The sequence below is a fragment of the Pholcus phalangioides genome, unplaced genomic scaffold (assembly GCF_987345545.1).
Source record: "Pholcus phalangioides strain wild (caught in Gottingen) unplaced genomic scaffold, Ppha-v1.0 ptg000011l_1, whole genome shotgun sequence".
In the NCBI taxonomy this organism is placed as follows: Eukaryota; Metazoa; Arthropoda; class Arachnida; order Araneae; family Pholcidae; genus Pholcus; species Pholcus phalangioides.
The window spans coordinates 16720231-16734421 of record NW_028301604.1 but is presented as its reverse complement, the minus strand read 5'-3'; the positions used below and the strand labels follow the sequence as shown (position 1 = coordinate 16734421).

At 35.9% G+C, this 14191-nt stretch overlaps 1 protein-coding gene across 2 annotated transcripts in view; it reads left to right on the top strand.

Moving 5' to 3' along the window:
* The window catches only part of mahj (LisH and WD40 domain-containing protein mahjong), a 196168-nt gene that overhangs the window by 116981 nt on the left and 64996 nt on the right, over window positions 1-14191 (top strand). For both annotated transcript variants that reach the window (XM_089239163.1, XM_089239162.1), the window contains exons 21-22: window positions 3421-3502; window positions 5422-5510. In XM_089239163.1, the coding sequence (XP_089095289.1) occupies window positions 3421-3502; window positions 5422-5510 (171 nt within the window). The remainder of the gene's footprint in view (window positions 1-3420; window positions 3503-5421; window positions 5511-14191) is intronic.

Below are 14191 nucleotides of genomic sequence, written 5' to 3'. Positions count from 1 at the left end.
CCTCGAATGGTTGATTGCACTTATTGGAGCAAATCCATCAGAAAAATATATTTGCTTTTGGTGAAGTGCTATTGTTCATTCTCTAAAAACACCCTCTCCTGCCTTCGCAATTATGATTTGACCATACATTCTATGACCAAAAATGCTTGTTTAGGAGTCTTATATCATCTCTTAAAGATTGTCTCATGAATTAAGAATCGTCCTGTATGTGAGAAAGGTGAACTTTTGTAGAAGCTACAACACCCAAAGCTAGTATGAATGTTGTGTGAAGAATATATATTCAGGGAATCTACTTTTTACCATCTTCAGAAAAAATCTGTACAATGAATATACAAAATATGTTTAAAGAACAGGTAAGGAGATCTTTTCATTAGTAACGTTACGTAATTTCAAAATTGTGGTTAAAAATTGAATTATTATATGGATTACAGTCGACGCTCGTTATAAAAAACCCCTTCATTCCCGAAAAAATTGACACTATATTGGGATGTCCTTATATCAAAACGTTTTAAAAAAATCATAAGTTTAGCTTCTCCGGAAAATCGTATATTCTATTGACAGAACAAAGATAATTCTTTCATTTTGTTATAATGTTACAAGGAAAATGTATCTACCTAAACAAAATTAAACTAAATACATAATACAGTAAAGCAATAGCAAGTCTCTGTTCCATGGGACCAGTTAATATGAGAACCTACTGGTCCGCAGACATCATGACTTCTTCAGTCTGAGTGTGTATGCAGTGTTGTGTTCGATTTTTCAGTGCCGCCATCTATATTTCAGAAGCATGGGTGGAGATACGGGGGCGTGGGGGGCAGTGCCCCCAGCATCAAAAGTGGAGTCGACTGATCTGAAGTATATATGAATTGACATCATCATCCTCATGCCCCCCCAGCAATAATGACCGTGCCCCCAGTCTATCTCCACCTATGTTCAGAAGAGAAGTGAGTGTTGTATTATGATTGAATTACATTTATACTATTTGTAGGCCTGTTGCTCTCTGTGGCAAGACTTTTTAAAGGGGAGATTGGCTCAAATTCACGCCTTGAAGTTGGGAATCACAGAAAACCAACTTCAGCCGACCACCACAGCGATGATGGGGTTCGAACCCAGGAGGGGCGCGGTAGCCTGGTCGATAAGATGCTCGCCTAAAGTACCAAAGGATGTTTAGAGGTGTCGCGAGTTTGATACCCGGTTCGTCCTTGTCAGAAAACTTTCCTGACACAGGGGTACAACAAAAAACGGCGACTTGACCGCAGCAAAAAATTGCTACCGCAGGGAGTCCCCCCATCGAGGGGTTAGCGCACCAACCTCTCGATGAGTATAGAAAACAAGCCTGCCGTTCGGAATCAGCAATAAATTGTAGGTCCCGGTCTAATTAGCCCTCGTGTGCAGAAAAATGACCGTGGTGCTACAAGAATGATCAAATGATCGAACCCAGGACCTCGCGACACGAGTCTGTCACTATGACCACTCGACCACCACAGTGGCAGACATCATTACTGGTCCACTAAACAAAATCCATTCTAAATAATAATAATTAATTTTCCCAAATATTTTAGCATTTAGAAGAGTGATATTCCACCTGGGGGTGTGTGCAAACATCCATTTTAAAAAAATCCACTGCTGATAGATGATTCTCCCATAGGATATTCTTCAGCGATCAATATATCACTGTGGGGAGGGACGTGCAAGGTTTTTCACTACTGGTCCTGCAGACCACCTCAATTTTTTTCACGGTGTTTGATTGTTTAATCCAGCAGTTCTCTAAGGGCTCCATATGCACTCTCCGCAGCCACTCGAGGAAAAAAAAACCAGTAAATTTGAAAAAATAAATTCAAACATTTTTAAATAATAAAAATTAATCTAAATTTGATGAATAAATGAAAAATAAGCCTACAGGGCTCCCCCTTAGAAGTTTTTTTTACTAAAAAGGGTTCCGCAAGTCAAATAAGGTTAAGAACCTCTGTTTACTCAGTGGTCTTGGACCAGCGGACCACCAATGATTTCGAACACTGCAGCATGTACATCAAACTTATGAAAATATGACCTGTAAACCTAGCCTATTTTTCTGAAATTGAGAAATTAAGTAAAATTGTGAAATAAAATTTAGAATAAGATAAAAAATCAACCATGTAGTAAGTAGGTGTGAGTATCCATGTGATATAGCAGAGAAAGATAAGAAAATGTGGAAGAGGAAGGAACACCACCACACAGTCGACTCATGCAACCACAGTGAGCCTTTGGTTAGCCCCGTTTCCAGATATAGTGCTAGTTAACTACTGGGCTTTCCAATAGAAATGACAATGCTTTATCTTTAAACCATCTATGTTCTTCTGTAAGTATTCCCTTCTGTAAGTATCAAAGGCCAAGGTCAAACACCCTCGACCAAGGATTTTGTCCATTTCTTTGCAAAAAGAAGCTGGAGTCGAGATCAGATCGGTCATTATATTAGATAAAAGACAACATGGTGGAAATGGGAAAATACTTGGGACCTGTTGTTATAATGGGATGGTCACTATAGCGGATGGTCATTATAATGAGCTTCAACTGTATAATGCTTTATTAATTTTCTTTTAAAGGAAAATATGAATCAAAATGCTCAAAGAAAGCACATTACTGCTTTAAATATGAAAACTTGGAAAACAAACAAAACTGGTTCCATTATCTGTAAAATTCTATAATCCCGAATCACATTGGGCTTTATGAGTCCAGATTTGAGAGGTTTTACTGCATTTACAACCAGAGGTTTTCAAGATACAGCACAGTTTTCTGGTTGTCCTTAAACTTTTTCCATCACTTTGGCAGGAAAAAATGTCTTCCTTCCAGTTACAGGCAATAACAGAGGAAAAAATACCATTCCTTTGCCTTACTAATAATATGTGTGTATGGGAAAATCTTGTTTGCTTCTCATTCTTTAGAGTTAATACTTTGGAACAGGGGTGTCAATTGAACCTTGGACCATTTGTTTCAAAATTACATCTCAAGTGTGCTGCAAATTATTAAAAATTAATAATTAAAACTTTGTTAATTAATAAGAAAAATTTGGTAATTGTTGGTTAAAAATGGGTTTTGTTGTTCTTGTTGGGATGCCGTGGGCCACCACTAGTTCTTTGGGGGGGGGGGACCGAGTTTGACACCCCTGCTTTAGAACATTCTTTTTCTCCTTTTTTAGCACCAGTGACCTAAATTGTGTGTTAGCATATGTAATATGTCTGTAAACAAGTTCAAGAAAATTTGAAAATGGACATCAAACCTGTGCGGAACAAAAAGGATTTATGTGCGACTTTATGTTGCATTGAAAAAAATTGAAGATGTTCTCTCGTGTACTATCACCCTTCTCTTGTTGGCCATAGAACTCTGTATGTATATCATAGATTTATTCATATTATTTTTTTCTTATAAAATTTCGATTTATAGGCTGATATTGTCTATGAAACTGTCATCAATTATGATGAAAAACAGCTACTTCAACTCATTGCTGGCCATTTATATAAAAAAGGTGAGCAGCATTTCATTGACTAAATTTTTTTCACTGTGTTTGAACACAAAGCTTTCATAATAGATTTCCTAAATCTGAACAGAATTTATGTAAACAAACAGGTGTATGCAAGTGGCAAAATTTTGTTTTACTCCCTCTTTTCTCTGAGTTACATTTTCCAGATCATAGTTGGCATGCAAGTCATAACTAATGGTAAAGAGCAGTTTTTTGTTGTTTTTTTGGCCTCATAAGAGTTGTCCCAAGAGAAATTTACGGAAAAAGAAGTTAGTTAATTTGAAAAAGCTTTTGCTCTGCAGCAAAGCACTTCCTTAATTGCTGTGATTTCTACAGAGATTGCTGAAGAAGTTGGGTTGAGTCAATCCCTCGGTATGATTCATCTGATGTATGAAAGAATGAAGCTCCGAGTGGCAAAGGAGCTCAGTTACAGGAGGGCAGGGGGCATTGTTTCTTAGTTATTCTGTGCTGGGGAGATGAAGATTTTGCAGGGCTTTAAGGGACTTGAAACATTGTTTTTTAACTGAATAAAACTATTTTATGATACAAAAACAAATGTATATATATTTTAGCTAAGGAATATAACAAACTAAATTGTAGAATGAAAACAGAAAAATTTAAAAATTTGAACGGTTATTAATTTATAATATAATTTTAAGTCAATACAATTAATGCTTTGTAATTTATATTTACATGCTGTAAAATATACACAAAGGATTGGTAAGTTGCTAAACATATCTCAAAATATTGAACTGTGGACAGGTCTTGTTATGCCTTAGGTAATATGGAAATTGTAATATGTGTTAATTTTGTGTTGCTATATTGTGTTAGATAAATTTTAATATGCATGACATGCCAGTCTGGAAGATTGATGAAACTACTGAACACGTAACACCTACAATTCTATGTACATACTGTAGACACATCAGCACAACTCATCTTTTCTGCTGTAAAACATTAGTAAATTGTTTCAATGGCAATAGACAGTAGTGCTGGATAAATTTTGAAAAAGAGAAAGTAGTTTTGATAGATGATGTGGCCAACCATGCATAGGGTTACCAGATATCCTCCTTTTTTATGTTTCAAGCATCCTCTTATGCTTCAGAGAATTTTCCTTTTTTCTGGTTTTTGGAATCTTTTTTTTTTTTTGAGGAAAACTTTTTTTCCACTCTGAAACATCTCTTTATCAATACGAGTGTTTTTGGTTTTTTTCACACACATTTACCAATAGATGTTGAAATTCTCAGAACTTTTTATGTTGTTGTTTTTTTTTTAGCAGTTTTGTTTCAGCTGGGAAGGAAAAATTATTGTTGTGTGGGAAGTTTTATTGAGCAGTATAATGGCATCATTTGTTGGGGAAATTGGGAAAAGTGATGTTATTAAGGATGCATATGCAGGCATCGCATCCTCCTTTTTCAGTTTTCAAATCTGGTACCCTAACTGAACATGGTAATTTAGTTCAAACGTTATTCTATTATCTTATTGTACAGGACACTATATTTTTTCTCTATCAACTTTTTTTTTAATATTTTTTACCAAAATACATATTGCATTTGAGTAAGACGAGTTATAAAAGATTGATAAGAGGAAGCCAGAAGTTATAAGTTTGTTATGAGCGTTTTTCCCTCCCTTTTTCAAGACCTTTTTTTTAGTGTAGTCACAAAACAAATCTTTTGACACATAAGTGCAGTAAAACCGCTCATTTCCAGACACCATTGAGGCAAAAAAAATTTTGTCTAAAAGAAGGGGGGCTTCCTATTAAAGCTTTTAAAATAAACTTGATTATTATTATTTAGCTGCAAGAGACAGGTGATCGTTAAGAGGAGGTTTCATTGTATTTTGAATGTATGTTTAAAAATGCATATTTTGAAATTATTTGTCTAGTTTACCACTATTATTATTTAAAAATTTGTCGTTTGATATAGGCTATTGTACCACAGCACATACTCTTATCCGAGAAGCAGGTCTACAGAATATTTCTTCCTGTAACACAACAAATTTCACCTCTTCCAAGGTAACTGATTCACGTTCTAGAGAAACCACATGTTATTTGACTTCTACTGTCAAATTTTTATATCTTGAATTTTCAAAAGTAGTTTTTCTTCTATGTAACATATTCTTTATAAACCAAAGTTGTATTACTCAAATTCTCAAAATCTCAAAGTAATATCTTCTTGAAGAACTTGAAGATATCAAAGGTTGACTATTCTTAAGTAGAGAGTGATTATAATTGAACTGGCAGTATTTAGACCCTCACAGTTCTTGTTTAAATAGAACGATTTGAATGAAAATTGGTGAACATGTTATATGGTTATGGGAAAATGTGTTTAAAAAAAGATTTTTAGCCACTGGGGGGAAAATGTGGTACTGCATGGATATTGATACCTTTGGCATGTGGTTATAGCATAGTGGAATGCAGCTGTCAATTTCATTCTTTTCATTTTTCATTTGGCAGTTTTTCTTCCATGGGTAATGCCCAGAGTTCTCCTGGGATGTAAATTTGTAAGTGAATGCTGCAGTCAGCTCTTAACCCTTCAACAAACAGGAAGAAATTCACTCTAGCTCTCCCTTTTTTTTTACCTCTTTTCTCATCATTGTAAGGCTTCATTGTAACTCTATTAATGGAAGTTGTTTTTTTCTCTCCCTATTCCTTCTATACTCCTGTTTAATGATCCCTCCCCACATATAATGTATCTTTTTGCTATATATATGAGAGAGGAAGGGAACACATAAGGGAGGGTGAGGGCAAAAGAGAAATCTTTTATCTTTTCCCCTTTCTATTTCTAACATGAGAGCAAAGAAACCAGTTTTCTGAGACCGATACTTTGAATAAAGATATCTAAGTTTGTTGCCATAAACCTGTATGTAAAGGGATTAAAGCAACACTTTTTGCTGGTGTTACAAAAATGTGATTGTATGGTAACTACCATCGTGATTGCTACATTCTGCATTAAGACTGTATTATACAAGCTATTTAGCTCATGCAAGATTGCATATTCAAAGGGTTATTGGAGTATTTTTAAGCTGAAGGCCAGTTGGAACATAGTTGCAGGGGTGGGAACTCTGCGCCAATTGTGCCGCACTGCGCCAAAACTAATATCTTGCGCCATCCTTCTCCAATAGCGTATTTTCGCATTTTTCTGCGCCAAATAGCGAATTTTGCTTCAGTATGCCCGGAATATCGGAAAGGACGCCAAAAAATTGTTGTTCCTGCTAGCCACGAAACGTTTCTTTACGAGAAGAGCGTGTTTTATTCCACTATACTTAAACTATCGCCCCCTGATCGGGCTTTCCATCGCGAAACCCCGATATTGTCCGTGATCGTGGAACTGAAGATGGTTTGCAATGCCTTTCAGCTTTAAAGTGTAAATTTGAGTGTTGTTTCGTGAAAAAGATTTTTATTCTGGAAGTAAAAAGCGCATGTCCGCCGAATTACGAATGTTAGTTTAGAAACTTTGCCGAATAACGAGCGTTAAATCGCCAATGTTGCCAAATAACGAGTATTAAATCACCAATGTTGTCGAATAATGAGTGTTAAATCGTCAATATCGCCAAATAACGAGTGTTAAATCGCTAATCTCGCCAAATAACGAGTGTTAAATCGCTAATCTCGCCAAATAACGAGTGTTAGATCGCCAATCTCGCCAGATAATAAGTGCTGAATCGCCAAACATCGAGTTGATTCTTCCGAAATTTTCTCCCATTTTGCAACAATTTCTTTCCAAGTATAAAAAAATTAAAAACTTCAAGGCAGCAAATAGTGCCCTCAGTAAGCAAAAATCATCTTAAATAGACGGGTGCAAAACATTTTATGACAGCCGCCCTTTCAAACAAGGTGTCAGAAACCTAAAATGCCAAAAACAAAAATCAAGCTGATGAAAAGATGTTTGATAACAAAAGACAATGCAGTTTTATTTTGAAAAGAGTTGAGGGATAATGAGAATATTCTTGTTAATTTTACTGCTCCAATTTATAAATATCTGCTCCGAATCCCATATTTTGCTGCTCCAAAATTGCTCCTAATCCCGAATTTGCTGCTCCAAAACTGCTCCAAATCCTGAATTTTGCTGCTCCAAGGCTGCTCCGAAATGGACTTAGTCACTTCCCACCCCTGTAGTTGCTGTCTGCAGCTAACAAGAAAAATGTCTCGAATTCGTTCAGGAGCACAAGGATTGGATAGTGGATGATTGGAAACAAATTATGTGGTCTGATGAATAATGTTTTCAGTTACGCCATGTAGATGGGCACGTGAGAATTTGGCGGAAACAGCACAAAAGCATGGACACCCAAGTGCATTGCTACAACCCTTGAAGCTGGTGGGGCAATGTGATGGTTTGGGGAATGTTTTCTTGATATGCTTTGGGTCCTTTAATTTGTGTTCAGGAATGTCTAAATAAGACATATCTAAATATTGTTGCTGACCAAGTACATCCAGTTATATTGATTGTTTATCCCAATGGCAATGGCAGACTTTCGACAACATAATGCCTCCTGCCATAGTGCTGGTATTGTACGGGATTGGTTTGAGGAACATGAAGGAGAGTTTATACTTTGCTAATGTGCTCACCCCCACCAAAGCTCCCCAGATTTTGATCCCATCCCATTGAGCATTTTTAGGCTGAGGTTGAAAGAGCCATCGGACATCTGGATCCGCAACCATCTAATCTCACACTATTGAAAATGCTATTCATCAAACATGGCCTCAGATTTCACAAACAACCTATCAATATCTCAGATTCCATGCCAGAAAAAATCAGCAGTGTATTAAAGGCAAAAGGTTTCCCAATAAAATATTAACGAGGTGAAAATAATAAAGGGGCCATTCACTGTATATGACTTCTATACTCATCAGATTTCATTTCCTGACGCATCTGGAAGTTTCTTGTAGGCATCTTGGAGCTTTTATAATGTGTCATACAAGCTGTAACTGTATCATGTCAAAGCTGAAAGCTAGCATAATGCAACATATGATCATTCCACTTGGAATTCTGTGTGAAACAGTTGGTAATATAATACCTAATACCTTGAATTTAACCAGACCTTCTCTTCTGTTTTTTCCTCTGATCCTTCACCCCCCCCCCCAATATGTCTTTTTCAATTCACTTCATAACTCCTGTCCCATTTCCTTTTCTAAAGCCGGTCTCCTGAATCTCCTAAAAAAATTAAAACCCCACTCTACTGGCCCAGATGGGATCCCCAACTATCTCCTCATTATATTCAACATCTCACTGAATACTTCTAACCTACCCAATGACTGGAAAATTAATAAAATAATTCCTATCCATAAATCTGGCTCTCTCCCACCCTCTCAACTTTAGACCTATTGCAATCACCTCCTCTTACTGCAAGCTCTTTGAACACATAATTGCCAAGAATATCCGTACCCACCTCGATTCGATTAACTTTTTCTTCCCTAACCAACATGGTTTTCGATCATCGTTATCAGTATCTACCCAATTAACACTTTTCATACATGACTTAACAGACTCCATTGATAAAAACCTCCAATCCGACGTAATTTTCCTAGATTTTTCCAAAGCATTTGACAGGGTGCCCCATAATAAACTTCTACTAAAACTTTCATACCTTGGACTAAATGTTCAACTGCTGAAATGGGTGGAGGCCTTCCTTATTAACCGTAGCCAGTTTGTCTCGTACAAGAGCCAGAACTCTCCTTTTCTTCATGTCAAATCTGGCACACCCCAGGGCTCGGTCCTCTCACCTTTATTATTTTTAATTTACATAAATGATCTACCCGACTCCATAAACTGCCGCATTAGACTCTTCGCTGATGACTGTGTCATCTATAAAACAGTGTCCAATCTTTCTGACCAAGAATCTCTCCAACACAACCGTAATATTATTTCCAAATGGTGCTCAACCTGGGAATTACCCCTCAATTTCTCAAAAACTGTTTTTATGAAAGTGACCCGTAAAAGAATCCCTCACGAATTCCCCTATTCTATAAACGACTCTTTGATCTCTGAGGTTTCCCAATATAAATACCTGGGCATTATAATCTCTTCCGATCTCCGCTGGAACCTTCACGTTGATTATATCTTTAATAAATGTCTCCAAAAACTGTTTTTCCTTCGCCGTAACCTAAAATACTCAACTCGTCATGTTCGTCACTTGTGCTACCAAACATATATTCTCCCTGCCCTCTCCTATGCCTGTGAAGCCTGGGACCCCCACACCCAAACCAACATGGACAAATTAGAATCTATCCAAAATAAGTCCACTCGTTTCATTTTCAACTGTTGGTCTTCACATGTCTCTATAACGGAACTCAAGCGACAACTCAATATCCAACCGCTCTCCTCTCTTCGACTTATCTCTTGTTTAACTTTTCTTTACAAACTCCTCCATGGGGTTTTTAATATTGACACATCCAATATTCTAATCCAACCTTCACATTTTTCTGTTAGACTCAATCATTCCAAAAAATTACAGCCCATCTTTGCCTCTTCAGATTGTCACAAATTTAGCTTTTTCCCAAGAACTATTATCGACTGGAACAACCTACCATCAATCGACACTTTTGCCATATATAATTCCGCATCCTCTTGTGTAGGCCTCGGCCAAACAATATTGTATAAATAAATAAATAATATGGATCAATATTGGAAGACGTTCCACACTAAGCAGATAATTTTGTAAAAATGTATTGTATTCTCTTAATATTGTTTTGACCCACTGTTTTATAACAGTGACCTGTGCAGCACAAAATTATTCCATGGTGTTGAAAATTCTAATTTTTTTTTTATCGTCAATCTTTTCCATGTGATACGTATAACATCGATACCAAGTTTTATTTGAATCTGTCTATTAGACAGGCATCACCAATTAACAAGGATGTCTTGTCTGATTTTATAACAGTACCTAAAAAGCTTCAGTTTAGTTATAACCACCTTGTGTGATTAGTGTTTTTTATAAAATAGAAATAAAAGTAATAAAATAGAAACCAGATAAATATGTAATATCACCCAAAAGAGTTTCAAATTCTTTTACATCCTTATTCGAAATTAACTGTTTGTTCTGAAAAACTGTATATAACAACCATGGATTTTTGATTATTAGAGTTTATTATTATTGCTGTGTTTAAGATACTTTGACGATGAGAAATGTTTTAACAAGTTTGTTTTATTGGTTTAGCATAGAATCTATTCATATTAACAAAATCCTAATACTGTCGAAATGCTCGGGGGGGGGGGCCTGCAAAAAAAATAAAAGTTATCCTGAACAATCCAATTCATCAATATTCATAACATAGAATGAGTATAATTAACCATTGCTGTACTATTTTATGGCAAATTTCAAATTAACAGTTCTGTATTCATAACATCATGCCAAAACAGCAACTTAACGATTAAAACAATAAAATGATTTTTTTTCATGTATGTGAAATAAACTTTATAATATGAAAATATAAACATTCATATCTCATTTTTGCAATCGCTTTAAGATAACCTTTTTTTTTCCCAATGGACATCAGAAAAAAAATGTTTGACTGCACGGGTTAGGTCTCACAGACCCAACTACAGATAAATCTTTTATCAGCTCTGTAAAAAAGCCACCATACCCAAAATTGGCACAGTAGATAAGCAAGTTTAGATAGGAAATTAGCAAGAACCTCAAGAAAATTGTTCTCTCAACTTGTCGGAAAATGAGAATATTATATGCATGGGTCTCACAGACCCAACCTTGCACTTGAGGGTTAAACGTACAAAATCTTCAATTTGGTTTAGAAAAAGAAAGATGTGTTTTTCGAGCTTGAACAGCATTATTTTTTCAAACATGTCTAGCCTCTAAAAGTGTTAGAATAGGGACCCTGTTGTGTTTTTAGATTTGTTTTTATCGTCTTCACGAGATATTCAATACGTGACATTATATTCCCCACTTCTTCACCAATGTTCGTATCCATAAGTCAACCACAATTTCTATTCCAGGAGGTGCTTGTTGAACTAACGTATGAACCTCATTTGGAAATGATAATTTTGTATTTCAAAATAAACGAACAATAATGCTAGAGATATATGAATCTTCAACACATTTTACCAGACAATAAACTGTAATTACAGCATTTCAGCTTTCAAAGATTACCCCACACACAAACCTTCATATTTCCTAAGTACAGTAGTAGCATTTGCATCAGTAGATGTAAAGAAGTCTTTCAAGATCTAGTAAAACACCAGCTACAGCTGCGAAACAAAAGCCAGAGTGTGAAACTGGTGACGAAATCATTGCTTCTTAGAGCCAAAATGCAAAAAAGCTAAGATTTTGTTGATTGTAACTTGTTAATTTTGGCTACATGTTACACATGTTACATTTTGGAAAGGATCAGTAAACCACAGAATAACAAAAATGATTGAATGTTTGCCAGGATTTCTGAGAAAAGTCACATTTTGAAATTTGTTCGACACATATACATAACGTAAATAGTACATGCAAAAACAAAATACACATACAATATACAAACACATATATATTACCATTTATGTATTAGCCCAAGGGATTACATAATCTGTTCAATGCATATTGATACTATATATATATATTGGGGGTTGACAACAGATCTATGATGTATATAATTGAAGATATAATATTCAGTCTTCATTACATCCGTAAAGAGAAAAAATGTACGTATAAATCATTATTCAATTGTGTTAATTTCGTTTATTAGTAGTTTTTTAAATTTGTGTAGGGATTTTGCAAATGATATATTTGAATCAAACTTTAATTATCCAAAACATAAATGAAAAAATTCAAATTAAACAGGTAATTCCAACATTAAATTGCATTGGAAACTCGCGAGTTGAAATTCCTTGAATTTGAATTAATCAAGTTCATCTTTATCTAAAAAAATGCTTCAGCATTGACACAATAAATTGGCAAGAAGATGAGAGAAATGGCATGTACAAAGTTTCAGCAGGAGGCAGGATTTTAAAGGTAGTTGTATTTCAGATTAGTAACAGATAGTTAACAGTTCTAGCTGATCATTTCCATTTTTGTGGATACTATGAAATTCAGCAAACATCAGTTGAACATACTTCTTCTCTCTTCAATTTCATAGCGCAACTCTTGCTTACCACTATCAGAGAAGGCATTAAGGTCTCAAAAATTTTTGGCATTTTTTTAAAGCAATAGCCTAGCAAGCTTTTTGTATTCAAATCAAAAGAATGAGAAAGCATGTCAATATACCTGGATTATGAACATGTGACATGACATCAATAGACTACAGATCTCTTGTATTGTATCGGTAACAAGCTATAATACTTGGTGCTACCAGGTTTCCCCCATATACTGGCAGCATTAAAAAAGTAACACACCATTGTAAAGGCATATGCATGTCTAAAATGAGTTGTTAGGGAACCATGGTAACCAAAGTAAACAGTCTAAAAGTCATTGTTAAGGCTAAGAAACTATATTTGCTCAACAGCTTTTTGCTCAGTTCTCACGAACTTTTAAAGTAGCCTATTGTTCAATCCGGGTCTTGTTTGGTGTATAAGCAAAATTTGGCGGTAATTGGTCTAAAATTTTAGATTTGTATAGAGAACATACAGACAGAAAATCAATTATATAGAGGGCGTTCATAATTAAAAGACCCTATTTTAAAGTAGCCTAAAGGCGAAACCAGTCATCAGAAAAGTGTGAAATTTTGTGAAAGACTTCATGAAGTGATCAGAATTTGTTTCGGGGGGAAAGTAGTTGCTCATGTCGCCACCAGAGAGCATTTCACTTTGAATACCTGTAGTAAACATGTAAATTTATGTGATGTCATGCAGCAGCTGTTATAAAACCTAGAAACATTCATGGAGATCTTGTTCCTCAATGTGTTTGCTGCTCACCATGACTATAAGTTTATGAGATCGCGCTTTCGTGGTCATTGTTTTACCAAAGTTTACCAAAGCAGCACTTTTCCAGTAACTGCTCTACGGAAATATTAGACTTGGAAGAGGATTCGAAAAAAGCCCAGTAAATGTTAAAACCTTCGGAGTATGATAACGAAATTTGAAACTACAGGATCATTGGCTGTTCATCCTGGAGGTTTCGCTTCATGTGGAAGAGGACAGAGTTTCAAATTCTTCTGGTACTAGTGTCAAGCATGTAGCACAAGCGTTGGATAGGTCATGTTCAACTTTCCATAAGATCATTTCCACAGATGATCATTTCTCAGATGAACTTTCACTTATGCAGTGATTGCTTCCACATGATTATGACGCTCGACTCCAGTTCTCACTGCAGTTTCTAGCTCGCTTTGAAGTCGATTCAGACTGGCCTTGGAATATCCTCTGGGCAGACGAAGCACATTTTCACTTGGATGGTGCAGTCAATAATCACAAGTGCAGAATTTGGGAACCAGAAAATCTGTACACTATCTTAGAGGTTTACTGCATCATTTATTCTCTGTTCCTACTAGGAGTTACGTTTTCCGGTTCCATTGACATGTTTGATCACCGGGAAGTGATATGCATTGCTGTTACAGAACAAAATTGTTACGGCTTTGCAAGCACGTCACTGCCTTGCAGACACAATCTTTATGCACGACGGAGCTCCTCCACACATTGCAGTGTGTGTTAAGAGCAAACAATAGCATAAGACAATAAAGTTAAGCAATAAGCATAAAACATATTTTACAGAAGAACATGTCATCATCCTGCACTTCCATAATCTATGGCCTCCCCAGACCTTAAT